At 41.2% G+C, this 16421-nt stretch overlaps 1 protein-coding gene across 1 annotated transcript in view; it reads right to left on the reverse strand.

Moving 5' to 3' along the window:
* The window catches only part of LOC127619505 (receptor-type tyrosine-protein phosphatase U-like), a 432480-nt gene that overhangs the window by 199638 nt on the left and 216421 nt on the right, over positions 1 to 16421 (reverse strand). The window contains exon 6 of the mRNA XM_052092344.1: positions 2448 to 2625. Coding sequence (XP_051948304.1) covers positions 2448 to 2625 — 178 coding nt within the window. The remainder of the gene's footprint in view (positions 1 to 2447; positions 2626 to 16421) is intronic.

Consider the following 16421-nt stretch of genomic DNA (forward strand, 5'->3'; position numbering starts at 1 on the left):
CAAATAAACATGCCTGAACACGGCATCAATTTATCCAACAAGCTGCTACACATTATTTCCGTAAAAGTAGCAGGAAATATCTGTACCTGGTGACAACAGTCCTACAGTCGGCAGGCCATTGGGCAAATTTAACCCTAGTGAGAAACAAACTTTTGTGAGCTGTGTATATATATATATATATATATATATATATATATATATATATATATATATATATATATATATACTGTATATTTATACACACAGAGAGACTCTTTGCTATGGCACTTTAGCTCAGGTGCATCCCATTTATCTGGACCATCTTTGAGATGTTTCTACTCTTCAATTGAGATCCACATGTGGCAAATTCAATTGATTGGACATGATTTGGAAAGGCACACAGCTGAAAATGCATATCACAGCATAAACCAAGCCAAGAGGTCAAATAAACTGTCACCAGAGCTCAGAGACAAGATTGTGTTGAGGCACAGATCTGGAGAAGGCTACAAAAACATTTCGGCTCCATTTAAAGTTCCCAAGAGCACAGTGGCCTCCATAATTCTTAAATGGAAGTTTGGAACAACCAGGACTCTTCCTAGAGCTGAACGCCTGACCAAACAGAGCAATCAGGGGAGAAGGGCCTTGGTAATAGAGGTGACCAAGAACATGTGTGGTAATTTCATTACCATCCAAATCCACATCTCTGGGTTTATAATCCAAAAGCTGTTTTAGAAATCCTTTTTGACCACTGCTAAGTGCCACACATTGCGCTGCACATGGTAACAGCTCTAGCGGTAATGGATAGTTGTGAAAGTTGGAGGACTGTGTAACATGTAATTTTATTATTGTGAATTATTTTAAAAAATGTATTACATTTGGCTGTGTTAATAAACAGTCTTGTCCCTACAGTTTCTTGATTAGTTAAATTGCTCTTTGCAAGAATTTTGACTTGCTCCGTATGTGAAAATGTACACTGTAAATGTCTGCAGTGCTTTGCAGCGTGGTAAAAAATTTAAAAAAAAGTTTCGCTCTTGCAATGCATCTGCGGGCTCGCGGGCAGACAAACACTAAAATCATTGCACATTCAATGTATCCATGGCAGGTTCTGTGCATGTAAAGTTTTCACTTAAGACAGTAAAGCTGATGCCTTCTTGAATTGTTACCTAGTTACAGTGTTAAACAGCTGCCACTCGTACATTGATGATGTTATCGGACCATGGTTTGGATCCAAATAATATGATGTGAACAGAAACCAGCAGGGGGAGGAAACAAACTCGGCTTCAGTCCAAGTGTGAAGTACCCTTAACCCCAACCCTAAAACCCAAACCCCAACCCTAAACTTAATCATCAATGGTGTAAAAATCTGATTTTAGAGCAAAAATGCAACTTCTGAATATAAACGACGGTGAGCGTGATTACTTCCTGTTTTCCATGGGACCAGAAACCGCATTGCGGAAGTTGGTCATGCAATTTGCCATCAGTAGCACTAGAGGGAAATGCATGTATTGATGCAAAAATGTCTGATGCGGGATGGCAGTAGTTTGATTTCAGGGTACATGAAAATATTGTAGCAATAAGTCCAACCAGCACGACACAGTGACAGTGGCTCAACCAATGACATGAATATTGGGTGGGACTATGTTAGCGGACCAACGACAGATGGGGGAGTGGTCAGGAAACCAGTTTGAGAACAGTCGTTATTTTTTAAATTCCACTTTATGTTAGGGTCATATTTGCAAAAATGACAAACTTCAGCTTTAAATATTGCAAAGTATCACTTTGGAATTTGTATTTTAATGGGCAAAAGTTTGCTTGAATGATACAGTTCAACAAAAAGCTGCTGTGTATGTGTTTGATTATGCCTGTTGCTCTTTTATATGTGTGTGTGTGTGATCAAAATTCAAACTATGACGCAAGTTACTGAAGCTAAAAATGGAACCACACAATTTATCCCTACCGAATACAACAAAAAAAACAGTGATTACGCCTTTTGTTTGAGACTTTTTGTTGCATAATGTTTGATCCAGTAGAATCATGAGTCATTCACCCTTTAAATCATGTCACTAACACGAGAGGCTCTTGTATGAAATAATCATTACTAGTGCCATAACGAGGCAGCGTGTGAACATTTGCATAACTGATTGCACCAGTAATTGAGTTATTTCTGGGTGAGATATGTCTTAATTGGTGGATATGACAGAAATCAGCCAACTGGTTCATTCGAGTGCACAAGTCAGGAAGTTTACAGATCTCTCTGGGGTTTGGCTTCAATTGAAGAGATCTACAGGTGCGGACATGATAATAGAGTAAATATGGGAGACATGCTCTGGTGGGCAGTCACTGTTCTAGAAAAAAGAACATTCCATGGGCTTTTTTGTTTTACGTGTGTGTTGTGATGTGAGTGCATATGTAAATTCCTAGATTGTGAGCATACACATTTGCACTTACAAACAATTAAACCTTCGTACCTCTGACGATGAGTTCAGCAAAGTTTGACACTGCAGCTCCGTATGTGGACTGTGTGATGCATCGGTACAGGTCCTGCTCTGCACGCTGGGCTCCACCCACCTGATACCACGCAACCAAACGACGTTCACCAACTGATGATGTCACTGAGTATGGCGACATCAGAACACCATTACGCCTCTGAAAGAAACAAAGAGAGATTCCATATTGTATCTGTATATATGCATAGGAACATAATTTCTATTAATTATTTCCACATCAATAATCATGTATTCATCATACAATACAACACCGCACAAATCACCTTCATTGGAAGTATGGAAGACCAAACTCCAAAAATCCTGCAAAGAAATATTTAACATTTCTATATTAAACCCATTATATACAGGGGCCAAGCATTGAAGGTCCTGAGGCATCTATTCTTTTTCATTCATTTAGTTTTCTTATTATTCTGCTCCTGCTCATGAGGTCTATGGAAGCACATATAACCATATGTAAGAAAATGCAGAAATTTGGCATACTGATAAAAGTTGGTATGACTAGCCCACAAACTAATTTTTGGTTCTCTAACTCAAACCCTTTAGTGCCAGCAACAGTATACATTTTCACTTACATTTTGGTTTATAACATTTTAACCATATTTCCTAGAAAAACAATTATTTTTTCCCTCTAATTCTTTGGGTCAAGTCTTTGCTGAGTTATCATTTTGCCCACTAGAGTTTTCCGGCACTTTTTCCTGGACTGTACATACTATTCGATAAAAATTCTGCATGTATCATCTAGAGACACTCGTGATAAAAATGTATGAGATTCATGATAATAGACCAAACCATTCTTGTATAACACATCAACGAATTAGACGGTGAGCTCGACAAAAGTATATAGTGAGGCTATATCTTCGCAACACTTTAGTGTATTGGCAAGCAACTTGGTATAGGTCATTAAAAGGATGACGTGAAGGTACATGCATAGTTTCGGCACAATGCCACCTAGTGGTCAAGAAATATTAAGCTTATAACTTCTGAATAGTTATTATTCCTCATCAACAAACCTCATCTTGTGAAATATATATATATATATCAGCAAAAAAAGAAACATCCTCTCACTTTCAACTGCTTATATTTTCAGCAAACTTAACATGTGTAAATATTTGTATGAACATAAAAAGCTGCATTAAGTACTGCAGTGCATCACCTCCTCATGGACTTCACCAGATTTGCCAGTCAGATTACTTGCAAGTGCTTTGGTGGAAGAGTGGGGTTACATCTCACAGCAAGAACTGGCAAATCTGGTGCTGAAAATAAAAGCAGCTGAAAGTGAGAGGATGTTTCGGTATCAGCATATTCCACTATCGGTCGACCTCTAATCACAATACCCTGACAGCGTGATATACATCTGGTAGCAGCACCACCTATTGATCAAAATTATAATTAATTGTATTGTAACATAAGCGATTATACTTATGTTTATTACGCTGATTTTTCTGCATTTGGCAGATGCTTTTATCCAAAGCGACTTACAGTCCACTTATTACAGGGACAATCCCCCCGGAGCAACCTGGAGTTAAGTGCCTTGCTCAAGGACACAATGGTGGTGGCTGTGGGGATCAAACCAACGACCTTCTGATTACCAGTTTACCAGTTATGTGGTTTAGACCACTACACCACCACCACTTTTAAAATCATAATCAGTGATGTCTAATCCTACTTCCTTACATGCCGTTGGGGTGCTTGGCCCCATAATTGCTGCTTGCAGCTATATATATAATTAATACTATAAATAATATTAGTCTCTCATTCTTATCACTAGTGTGCCATGCCAATGATTTGTCCACCCTGATTTATACTTTTTGCGTTTTGATTTGCTTAAAACGAAACAAACATGATGAAATGGCAAGTATTTGTTTTCTGTGCTTTTGTCTCTGATCTGATAGACAAGGCTTTAATTACCAGTATGATTCAAATAGCATATAAATTGCATGAGAGAATAAGTGAAAATTGTGTCAGATGGAGAAAACTAGAGCTGAGTGAATGAAGTGAGGTGCAGGAAACACAGACACATAGTCCCTTCATTCCTAACACACACACTCATTCACACACACGGCCTCCAGGTGTTTGGACCTAAGCAGCATCTCACACAGGAAGTCACATAGAAATGAGAAAACAAGGAAGAAAGAGCCGTCACGGTGCTTGGAAGTGTGTTTGTGTGTGAGCTTTGTATACACTATATTGGAGCTGCCAATCAAAAGAGATTTAGAAAAGAAACAGAAAGTAGGAACAAATATATGTTTAGAATACTTCTTGCATCAAGCAAAAAGCTATAACCAGATGTTGGTATAAACTCTCTAGAATTCACTTCGAATGGTGCCAAAAACAAAAAACATCCAGTAGGCGGCAGTTCAGTGGACGGAAATGCTTTGTAGATGAGAGAGGTAAACAGAGAATGACCAGACCACGGCAACTCAGATAACCACTCTGTACAATTGTGGTGAGAAGAATGCTATTCTGAGATGCGGGTTGACGCTGTTTTAGCAGCACGAGGGGGACCTACACAATATTAGGCAGGGGGTTTTAATGTTGTGGCTGATCGGGGTAGATAATATGGCTTCTCTTAACCTATACATGATATTGCACAAGTGTTGTCTTCATAATGTATTCCATATTGTTGTGTTTTGTCCTTGAAATTTACTTGCATTTGTGGTTTACTGTTGAACAAAGTAGTTCTACTCATCCGTGATGGGCAAAGAAGGGCCGACCATCTGAAAGGTGCTTTGCACCACCTTCCGTACAGGGGTCAAATTGCTTATTGATCCACCACCTATTATAAAGACATGAATGTGTCCACATTTCACATTACCGCATCACCTCTGGTGTGCAAAGGCCTTCAATCTTGTTTTTAGATCAGTTTAACAGATTTAATGGCATTTATACTTAGGACAAGAAGAAACAGTTGCTAATTGACTTTTTTTTCTTCTTCTCCTAAACATGCATATTTCTTAAAATTCTTAGACTTCTCTCAAAACAAGACAAAATATCTTATGTCATTTTGCTGCTTAAATAAATGCATTTCTTTTTAGGAACGTTTAGATATTTTACTGGGAAAAAAAAGACAAAAATGCTCAGTAAGAAAGTTACAGTTACATTACATTTGTATTTTCTGTAAAACACAAGCTTGGATTTTCTTCAAAGCATCTCTTTTTGTGTTCTACGGAAGAAAAAGGGCACGAGTAGCCTAAAGGATGACAGAATTAACATCTATGGGTACTTATTCCTTTAATTCTCATTTAGTTCAAAACACCTGACAACATAAAACTCTTCATGCTTTAAGCGGTCATTGATACACAAGACTGAAAGTGTATTTGAAGACCTTTAATCTTTTCTGAATTGCTTTGAAACCGCAATGATGCTGGTTAAGCAAAACACCAAATAAAACTGGAACGGCTAGCAGTTACACAAATGATGTAAATATCACCATTTTACGCATCAGAGCACTGTGCCTTACGGCCACAGCAGTTAGCCAGAATAAATAATACACATCAATTGAAGTGGGAAGCAAACTTTCTAATGTCAGCACATGTTTTGAACTATTCTTCTCAGTCTCAGAGGAGTGTGGAGGAGGCAGAGACTAGTGAAGTAGTGATGTGCACACACAGATTTGTTTGTTCTATTTAAACTGCAGTGAGAACAGAGCCGAGAGATAATCTTGGTCCAATGAGGATTCGCTCAAAGCCAACTGTATCAAAACAGACACATCAATTAAAGAATCTACACTGCGAATCTACCATCACATGGCAGAAGATACCAGGTCAGTTTCAGGACATGCGCGGGATATGGCGTAAATTGTGATGGTGTTTCAAATCAAAAGGACCTTTGACCAGCAAAACCACAAGAGCATTGTTGTGCTCTGTAATGGAGACATTAAACAGCAACACAACAAAGTCAGTGTAAGAAAATTGGATATAACTTTACACAGAAATGGTTGGAAAAGGATTGTATACACTAAAATCATTTTAAGATGCATATTGTTTTGAGCAGACCAGTTGGAGTGTTGAGCAGACCAACATGTCAAAATCTGGTTTAACAAATGGTGTGAGTTTGGGGGCGGGACTACTAAAACTATGCCAGATGGAAGCGAGGCAGAAGGTGCTGTAGGAGTGTTTAGTAAACCCATTAGAAAATGATTATTTTGCCAGTTCCGTTCGGTACCACTGATGGTGCAGAAATGAGACACTTCACTTTTAACTAAGCAATTAGAAATGGTGATGTTTATTATCCAATTTCTCTGGTTGTAGACTTGAATTGTCCGATTTAGTCCTTTTCAGTGAATCACACCTGCAAAATCCTAACACTTTATTTCCAGGTTTAATTTATAAACTCCAGTCACTGGCTGTTAATAAAAATGATATATTTAAAAGATTTTTTTCCATGAAAATAATCCCTTCATGCCATAAAATGGCTTGGATATAACTCTACTCCTTTGCCTCATTTAGTATGCACGGACCTTTGAATATGCAAATTAGTCCCCGTCTCCATCTCCACTCACCCATGCACTGCTCGCCTGCAGCTCGGGCTTGCTCTGTCCAAAGGATAAACTGATGGAACCACGTTGGGCTTCGATATAAGTGTAGCGGCAAAACCCATCTGTTTTTGGGGTAAAATCTTCAAAACTGTTCTCTGGGAAATGACTACTGCAAACTCGACTTTTCTCTGGAAATTGTGTTGGGACATTATGATTTTTCCAAAATAACTGCACCCATTTATCTCTGATTTTCACAGTTACAAAAGTTGCAAAAAGGACAAATGGTGAGCCTTTTGCAACTTCGCATCTTAAAACAACATGTCTTGCAAAATACTGAAATGTAGCTACACCTGGCTTCTCCTGATACCCCTTGCTTTGCCGTAGCATATGCTATTGATATGGAAAGCCCTACAACGCAATTTGATGGTTTGCTTCCTTAGGTTTGTGATGTATGCTTCGGACAACCCTGGCTGTCTGAATCTGTGTTTTGAGATTGTCTTTGGTAAACTGCAGTTCCAAGGCAAAAACGCTCAGCCATGGCATTGACTGCTGATTTCCCCCATGGTATGTTTTCTAGTATATAAAAATATGCCATATGGACATGTAAACAAGGTTAAAAACTAGATTTTTACTGGAGGGGGTCTTTAATGCAATTTTGAGTGTGATTATGGTTTAAGGAAGGTGGACATGTATGCTGGGTTGGAAAACTCAAGGATTAATAGAGGTGTTTTCCATATTACATCACGTGTTGTTCTGAAAGCAAAATAAACAAATGAAACACAGAATGTAGGCTGTCATCCGCGCAGTCTGACTGAAGTAAAGCGGGTGCGTTTACTCGTGCGATTAACCGAAACTGAAGCGCTGCCAGCGAATGTGCGAATGGCTTGCACACGCTGCATGAGTCTGTTGGGTATACCGCAGTCTCGTCACATTTATCTTTTTGTTTAGTCTCCCGTTCAGCTTATGATACGCTGCGTGATCATGAGGAAGGATTACATCAAGATGTAGATTGGAATGCAGGTGCAGAATATATAGAAATAAAATTGTCTACTTCTCTCTCGCCTATTCTGGCATGCGAGTGACTTCCCCTCCACGTGCCAGCATTGGTGCCATACCAGGGCTCAATGCTAAGGATTTTTTCTACTGACCCGGTTGGGCCAGTGCCTCAGATATTTACTGGCCCTGCCAAAATTTTCACTGGCTCCAACACAAAAATGATACTGGACTGTTGTCACTATGCTTCAGAACAAACAGATGATCTTTTAACATTCATTTTCAACTGATAAACTATCAAATATTTCGCTAAAAGATCCCGCAGACCCCACTGCTTTGGCCGTCTCTGGACCCCCTGTGCAGTTTTGTAGAGACTATTTTGACTGTTTAGAATTTATTTTTTCTTCCGTCAACTTTTAAATAAAAAAAAGAAAGTGCAATGTGTAAATGTATATCGTTATAAGACTCGATATCGAACAATATGAAAAAGATTATCGTGATAACAATTTTGGCCATATCGCCCAGCCCTACTTGCACTAATATTATAAATGCAGCACTGGCCCAAAGCTCTCTCATACTGGCTCTGGGCCATCGGGCAGTCCTTATTGTCGAGCCCTGCATAGGTTGCTGACCCCTGGTGTAGGCTATATGAAAGATTTGATATTGTTACGAATTTTAGAACGTGTCATGTTTTCTGCCAGATGCAATGGTTTGTGACCCCCTTTAATTTACCCTGACACTCACACTTTACCAATGTTGTGTTGAAAAAATATATTTGAAAAGACAGAAAACTATTGTGCAATGAGCAGCCCTATTTATATCTGAAAAAAACTAATATATATATATATATGATAGATAATCATTAGGAAAATCTTCTGATTATCGATGCGTGAAAAATGCATCAATCTCAAGCCTAATTTAAAACTAGCAAGGTTTAATGTTATGTTAATCTTATGCAAATTGTAGTTTATTCATTATATTTAATATAATTTTCAGGTAATTAATCTAACTAATATCCAATCCAACATGCAAAATCATTCATTTGTTCCTCTATTGCTTTGAAGCACCAAAGTGTATTTATACATTTTACAAAATGAAAAGTACTTCTTTAGGTGCAGATTTAAAACCAAACAATTCATCGATTAAACTACAGGAGAATTGTGTGGTAAATATGGTGACAAATCTGACAGCGCCACTGATTGCAACATGTATAGATTGTTTGCAGAAAACGATAGAAGCTGGAATTTCAATTCATACAGCTGTAGCATGCCTTATTGCAGGACAGTTCTGAACACAATTGAGTTCAAAATTGTCTGACCTTTCCAGAGTAATGGAATTATATTGAAGCTCAACAACACCAATGACAGAGTGAAATGGTTGGTAAGACAAGAATCCACACACCACTTCGGCAAATGGTCCAGACCTTAAATTATACCCTATCATATCAAACTGAAAACAGACTAGGAATGGGTCACAATGAAACACTAGTCAAATAGTTGTCCAACAAACGCCTATTTTTAGATGTTAATAATGATTTATTTTGATAGATAAGATATAAACGCGATTGCAAAGTATGCACAACGCCATGTTGTTTACATTGCAATGCAGCATGGGATTCCGAGTTTGACAAGCATAGATGGTTCTAAAAACAGCCACTGCGCGCCATTCTCACGGCACCCCGACTCCAAAACTCTACAGTCCCGGCTCCCCGGACGCAGCTACCTCGCCTCCGGACCCATGACTGCTCAGTCCTGGCAGGCCGGTGCTGACGAGTTCCAAAGACGCCTTTCCAGGACCTTTTCCTCAGTCTCTAACCCGCCCCCTGCCGGGTGCGTGGAGCAAGGTAAGTGCTTTGAGTCTTGTCTCAGCACCCAAGCCTCGGGACACTCTTCTGCCTTCCGACGCGCTATTTCCTGCTCCCCCCACCGCGAAGCCCCCAGGTGGTCCAGCTTATTTGGGACCGATTTGGCATGGCACAAATAGATCTCTGCAAAGACATGCAAATTCTGTCTGCCAATTTCACAAGTTCAGAGTCAAGTCAAGTGGTTTTTATTGTCGTTTCAACCATATACAGTTAGTACAGTACACAGCAAAACGAGACAACGTTCCTCCAGGACCATGGTGCTACATAAAAACAACAAAGCACCAACATAGGACCACATGAGACTACACAACGAAATAAAATACCTACATAAACTACCTATATATACCTATATAAAGTGCACGTGCAAACATGTGCAAAAAGTACAGGACAGTACAACAAATTACTGACAATGAACAGGACAATAGACAGTGCAGCGCCGACCAGTACTCAGTAGTGCAAAAAGATGACAGTTTCTAAAAATGTAAACATAACATACTATGAGATAATGTTCTATGCACATAGCAGTTATTGAGGTAGCAGACAGTTATAAAGTGACAGTAATTAAAGTGCAACTCAGGACACGTGTGTGTCAAACCAGTCTCTGAGTATTGAGGAGTCTGATGGCTTGGGGGAAGAAGCTGTTACACAGTCTGGCCATGAGGGCCTGAATGCTACCGGGAGGAGGGTAAAGAGTTTGTGTGAGGGGTGTGTGGGGTCGTCCACAATGCTGGTTGCTTTGCGGATACAGTGTTTTTTGTAAATGTCTTTGATGGAGGGAAGAGAGACCCCAATGATCTTCTCAGCTGTCCTCACTATCCTCTGCAGGGCTTTGCGGTCCAAAACGGTGCAAGTCCCAAACCAGGCAGTGATGCAGCTGCTCAGGATGCTCTCAATAGTCCCTCTATAGAATGTAGTGAGGATGGGGGTTGGGAGATGTGCTTTCCTCAGCCTTCGAAGAAAGTAGAGACGCTGCTGGGCTTTCTTGGTGATAGAGCTGGTGTTGAGGGACCAGGTGAGGTTCTCCGCCAGGTGAACACCAAGGAATTTGGTGCTCTTGACGATCTCCACAGAGGAGCCGTCGATGTTCAGCGGAGTGTGTTCACCTTGTGCTCTCCTAAAGTCAACAACCATCTCTTTTGTTTTGTCGACATTCAGGGACAGGTTGTTGGCTCTACACCAGTTCGTCAGCCGCTGCACCTCCTCTCTGTATGCTGACTCGTTGTTCTTGCTGATGAGACCCACCACGGTCGTGGTCATCGGCGAACTTGATGATGTGATTCGAGCTGTGCATTGCTGCACAGTCGTGAGTCAGCAGAGTGAACAGCAGTGGACTGAGCACACAGCCCTGGGGGCCCCAGTGCTCAGTGTGGTGGTGGTGGAGATGCTGTTCCCGATCCGGACTGACTGAGGTCTCCCAGTCAGGAAGTCCAGGATCCAGTTGCAGAGGGAGGTGTCCAGGCCCAGCAGGTTCAGCTTTCCAATCAGGTGCTGGGGAATGATTGTGTTGAATGCTGAGCTGAAATCTATGAACAGCATTCGAACGTATGAGTCCTTATTGTCTAGGTGGGTGAGGGCCAGATGGATGGTTGTGGTGATGGCATCGTCCGTTGAACGGTTTGAACGATCACGCAAACTGCAGTGGGTCTAGTGAGGGGGCAGCTGGGTCTTAATCTGCCTCATGACGAGCCTCTCGAAGCACTTCATGATGATGGGTGTAAGTGCGACAGGACGGTAGTCGTTGAGGCAGGACACTGAAGACTTCTTTGGCATGGGGATGATGGTGGTGGCCTTGAAGCACGTTGGAACAACGGCGCTGCTCAGAGAGATGTTGAAGATGTCGGTAAGAACATCTGCTAGCTGGTCTGCACATCCTCTGAGCACTCTGCCAGGAATGTTGTCTGGTCCAGCAGCCTTCCGTGGGTTGACTCTACGTAGAGTTTTCCTCACATCTGCCGTGGTAAGACAGAGCACCTGGTCGTTGGGAGGAGGGGTGGACTTCCTCGCCATCACGTCGTTCTGCACTTCAAACCGAGCGTAGAAGTCGTTCAGCGCATCTGGAAGGGAGGCATCTTTGTCACAGGCAACTGATGTTGTCCTGTAGTTGGTGATGGCCTGGATGCCCTGCCACATGCGCCGCGTGTCACCGCTGTCCTGGAAGTGACTGTGGATTCTCTGGGCGTGTGCGCGCTTTGCCTCTCTGATTGCCCGTGACAGTTTGGCCCTAGCTGTTCTTAGGGCTGCCTTATCGCCTTAGAGGTACGCAAGTCTCCCAAGGAAGACCCCTTGTGTCCCTCACTCAGGGAATGGAGGTTACAATAGTAACCATGACGTTTTTGATTGCAAGAATGTATCTTATGTAAATTCCCCCAGTAGGTGACCCTGAAACAAGCCTAATTATAAAGAGCTTCCTTGAGACTGACTTACTGACTAGCTGTTCCGGCAACCATCAATTAAAAAAATTATAGTTTTGCAAATCCATATAAAATGTCCAGAATGTGGTAAAGTTGGGGTAGACTTTGACTTTAAACCATTGAAGAGGGACATTCGTTTGTTCAAATACTAGATGGAGCGCAACAAAATAGAGTAGAATGCAGGGGTCTCCAAATGTTTATTTTTTTTAGTTGAACTGTTTTAATATTGTGCACCCTTGCGTATGTTTTTTTTTTTTTGGACTATATGCAATGCATAGATTAATTTCATTTACACTGACAGGTCTCATTTCAGGAGACTCTTGGATGAGAGAAAAGTGTCAAACTTTCAAATTCATCACACAAAGTTTGTCTTTGGGAGAGACGCCAACAAAACTACATCTGGTAAGAAACTTAATTAAGTTTTTACACTGAAACCTGTTTGAGTAAAAACATTAGAGTCTCTAGTTTCATCTAATAAGCCATTTTTTATCTGAGTGATTTTTCAGGAAACGCCACACTGCTGAACACAACGTACACTATAGTGTACAATATAGGGCTGCCCCCGAACAAAGATTTTCCAAGTCAACTAGTAGGAGTTAATTTAAGCCATTAGTCGACTAACTGCACATATATAATGCACGTAAACTTAAATATATATATATATATATATATATATATATATATATATATATATATATATATATATATATATAATTGGGGGCATCAGAAAATGGTTTGACCATGTCAGGACGATATTTGGCTCGTTTTCCCATTAATCTATTAAATTATTATTATTATTTGGCTATTAATATTATCATATTAATATTACAAATAATTTGCCTGTAGACACACAGACACATGCTTGAAGAAACACTCTTTATTATATTATTAAGTACAGATGACAGAAAAGGCGTCTATGCACGAGTGCTGCAAATAACCTCAGACATCTCAGTTCAGGAGGTACTTTGAGTTCAGTTCACTTTATTGTGATCGCAACTCTGCAGCCTATACATCTGTGATTAATACATATGTAAAGTGATCAATGGAAAGGAGGAGGCGAGAACCGGCTTGACGATATAAATAATAGTTTAATGATAAACGTAAAAGACAACATAAACACACACGACGGACATGTCCGTAAACGATCTCTCTCTTCCGCACGATCCTCTGCAGTCGACCTTTATCCCTCACGGAGGCATAATTAGCCTAATACGGGACCGGGTGTGTAGGATCATGACCCGGCCCCGCCCTCCACCCTGCCACAACATAATATAATACAAAAACACATTCACCTCGAACTGTGATTATTATCGTCATTATAATTATTATAATTATAGACAGCACACTGGAGGATAAGTCATTCACTAAATAGGGAGAAATCCTATCCCTCTCTATGCATCTACTGTTAGTGCATTCAATCCAAACGTCCAAACAAATGTTCAGTTTCAGGTTAAAGATGATGTTTGGCAGACATGTGACAATGGTAATCAGTACATAAATTCAGACTTTATAATGTATATTTTTATTTTAACATGGTTGGCAGTGATTGGATGATGCTGACCATTACTTATATAATTATGCTAATATCTGATTGGTAAAATGCTTCAGCAATGGCTATCACTTGTTTGTCTGAGACAAAGAGAGAACACTGGGATTTTGTTGCTGTGGCAGGGCGGAGGGGAGGGCCGGGCCGTGATGCTGCACACCCGGCCCCTAATCAGGCTGATGAAGCCCTAGAGGGATAAAGGCGACTGGAGGCAGCAGCTGGAGAGAGAGAGAATTACAGGCAGCTGCCCTGTATGTGTTTATGTTTGTGTTTTTTGTTTAAGTATATTATTACAAATTTTTTTATATTATCAAGCTGGTTCTCGCCTCCTCTTTCCCTTTTATTCCTGTTACACTGTTGCTGAAGCCCAGGAAGGAGGAGGGATGTGGCCTAGTAGAGTCCTCGCCACAACGGTCCACCAAAATTGTAGCAGCAGCGGCCATCTGAGAATGGAGGAACGGCCACCGATCGGGAGGGGAGGGGAGGAGGGTCTCCTAGCTGACCTCCTGGAGCTGTCAGGGTCACTGCCAGGGGCGGAGGAGACCCCTACCAGCTGCTAAATCTGCTAGAGCAGGGAGGAGCTCCTGGCCATCCACCTGGAGAACCATTGCCAGGGGCGGTGGGACAACTTCCGTCCAATGAAAATGTGGACGGGCATTCTGTCCACCAGGTTCTGGAGGACTGCCTCCGATCCACCCGGGGAGGTGCGGCTATCATCAGTTAGATGGTGGAGGAGTGGCCGAGGACCAAGCTACTGCATATCAGAGAATTGGTGAGTAAATATTTTTTCTCTCTCTCTCCTCTCTCTCGTCCGCTGTCGCTCCATGTTGTCCTTTCCCTCTCTTTTTAAATATTATTGTAATTGTTTTGTTTCCCTCCACATGTCCCCTCCCAGATCCAGAAAGGCGTGGATGACCTGCCGGAAGGGCACGGGGAGGTATACGTCATGCTGGGGGCTCCCTGGTCTGAAAGAACAAGGGAGGAATGTGGCAGGGTGGAGGGCGGGGCCAGGCCATGACGTTGCCCCTAATCAGGATGATCAAGCCCGAGAGCGATAAAGGTGACCGAAGGTGGCAGCTCTCTCTATTAAAGGCAGCTACCCTGTACGTGTTTATTTTTGTGTCTCTTTGTTTAAGTCTATTATTAAACTACTATTTATATTGTCATGCCAGTTTCACGTCCTCCTTTCCCTTTTATCACTGTTACAGTTGCCCAAGAAGAAGAAAAAAACCATAGTAACATAAAAGTCAAATCATCTGTAATGTCTGTAACGTCCCAACATGAATAAACACTCCTGTAAACATAATAAACAATTGGATTTAAAAATGTTATTTAAAATTTCACAAATTAGTCATTAGTCATATACTGTATATTGACATCAATATTTAGGAAAACTATTGGCTATTTTTGCATGCTTATTAGGTGCTACTAGTTACAAATCAAAAAGTGAAATGGAAAATGCACACAGCAGTCACGCTCGTATCTCAGGAGGTTAACTTGATACACCATCTTAAAAACGCAACACTCATGACACAAGATGCTGAAAAAACAGCGAGATGCTATACAATGGTCAGGTCCAGTCTTTCTCACAGATGCAGCTCTGAGAAATGTCGGTTTTAACATTTGCTCTTATTTAGTTGACCTGTTTCTACATGAATTAAACAGAAGGAAATAATATGAATCCAACCAGTGGATGCTGCCATAATGCCACAGTACTTTTTTCTGGTTCCGGTCTCAATAAGATGCAATGTAAAAAGGACTGAATCAAGCAATTCAAGATGGATTAAGTGTTAGTTGGAGTAACAATGAGTTCAGGTTCAAACTGTGCAGTTGTGCCATCATAACAACTCATAACTTATGATATCAACGTAACTAACATCAGTCCATCGCTTCATGTTCGCAGTGGTTTATTCCCCTGTTTGGTGAACTTTCTGTTTTGTTGGTCTAGTCTGTTGGCTCCTGCCCCTGAGCCTCACTCGTGTGTCCCTGCTGGCTCACACCCACATGGCCGGCGAGACTTCCCTCTCCAGTCCTGCCTGGTGGTCTGACTCATCTACGTCTTCCTACCTCCCAGAGAGAGTTGGCTCCTAGCCTATGTTTGTTCTTTCGCCCAACTCTCCAGCTCTCACCTGTATCTGCGGTCTTGCAGCACACCTATTCTCTGCCTGACTCTCCCTGCATGACTGATTGTACAGCCCTCGTTCTCGACCCCTGTCTCAAAGCAGTCTGCTCATTGTCCTCCAGCTCCCTGGACTGTGTTTGCACATTGGGTTTCTTTACCATTTTTGTTTCTCTGCAATTGAGTCCTCACTATCTCTGTTACCTAACCTTGATAGAGGACAACTATTGCAATCTATCAATCCAGTATACATGTATGTTTGTATTGGCACAGCCCTAGCGTGACAAAATGTAAGAATGCCCTGTTAGCACAAGTGGATGTGATGGTGGAATACAGCATGAAAATGGTTCAAGAAAAGTGGGTGTGTTGAGTTGATCAGTGACATGTAATGCAGCTACGATGAAGTTTAAAAATAGTTCAAACTTTGCATTACAATCATCTACATATCAAATAAGGCCAGAAAGTGCAATGGCCTCTGTTTAATTAAGCCGAAAGTGCATTGTAGAATTTTAATAGGTTTTCACT

This window comes from Xyrauchen texanus, chromosome 26 (assembly GCF_025860055.1).
Source record: "Xyrauchen texanus isolate HMW12.3.18 chromosome 26, RBS_HiC_50CHRs, whole genome shotgun sequence".
Lineage (NCBI taxonomy): Eukaryota > Metazoa > Chordata > Actinopteri > Cypriniformes > Catostomidae > Xyrauchen > Xyrauchen texanus.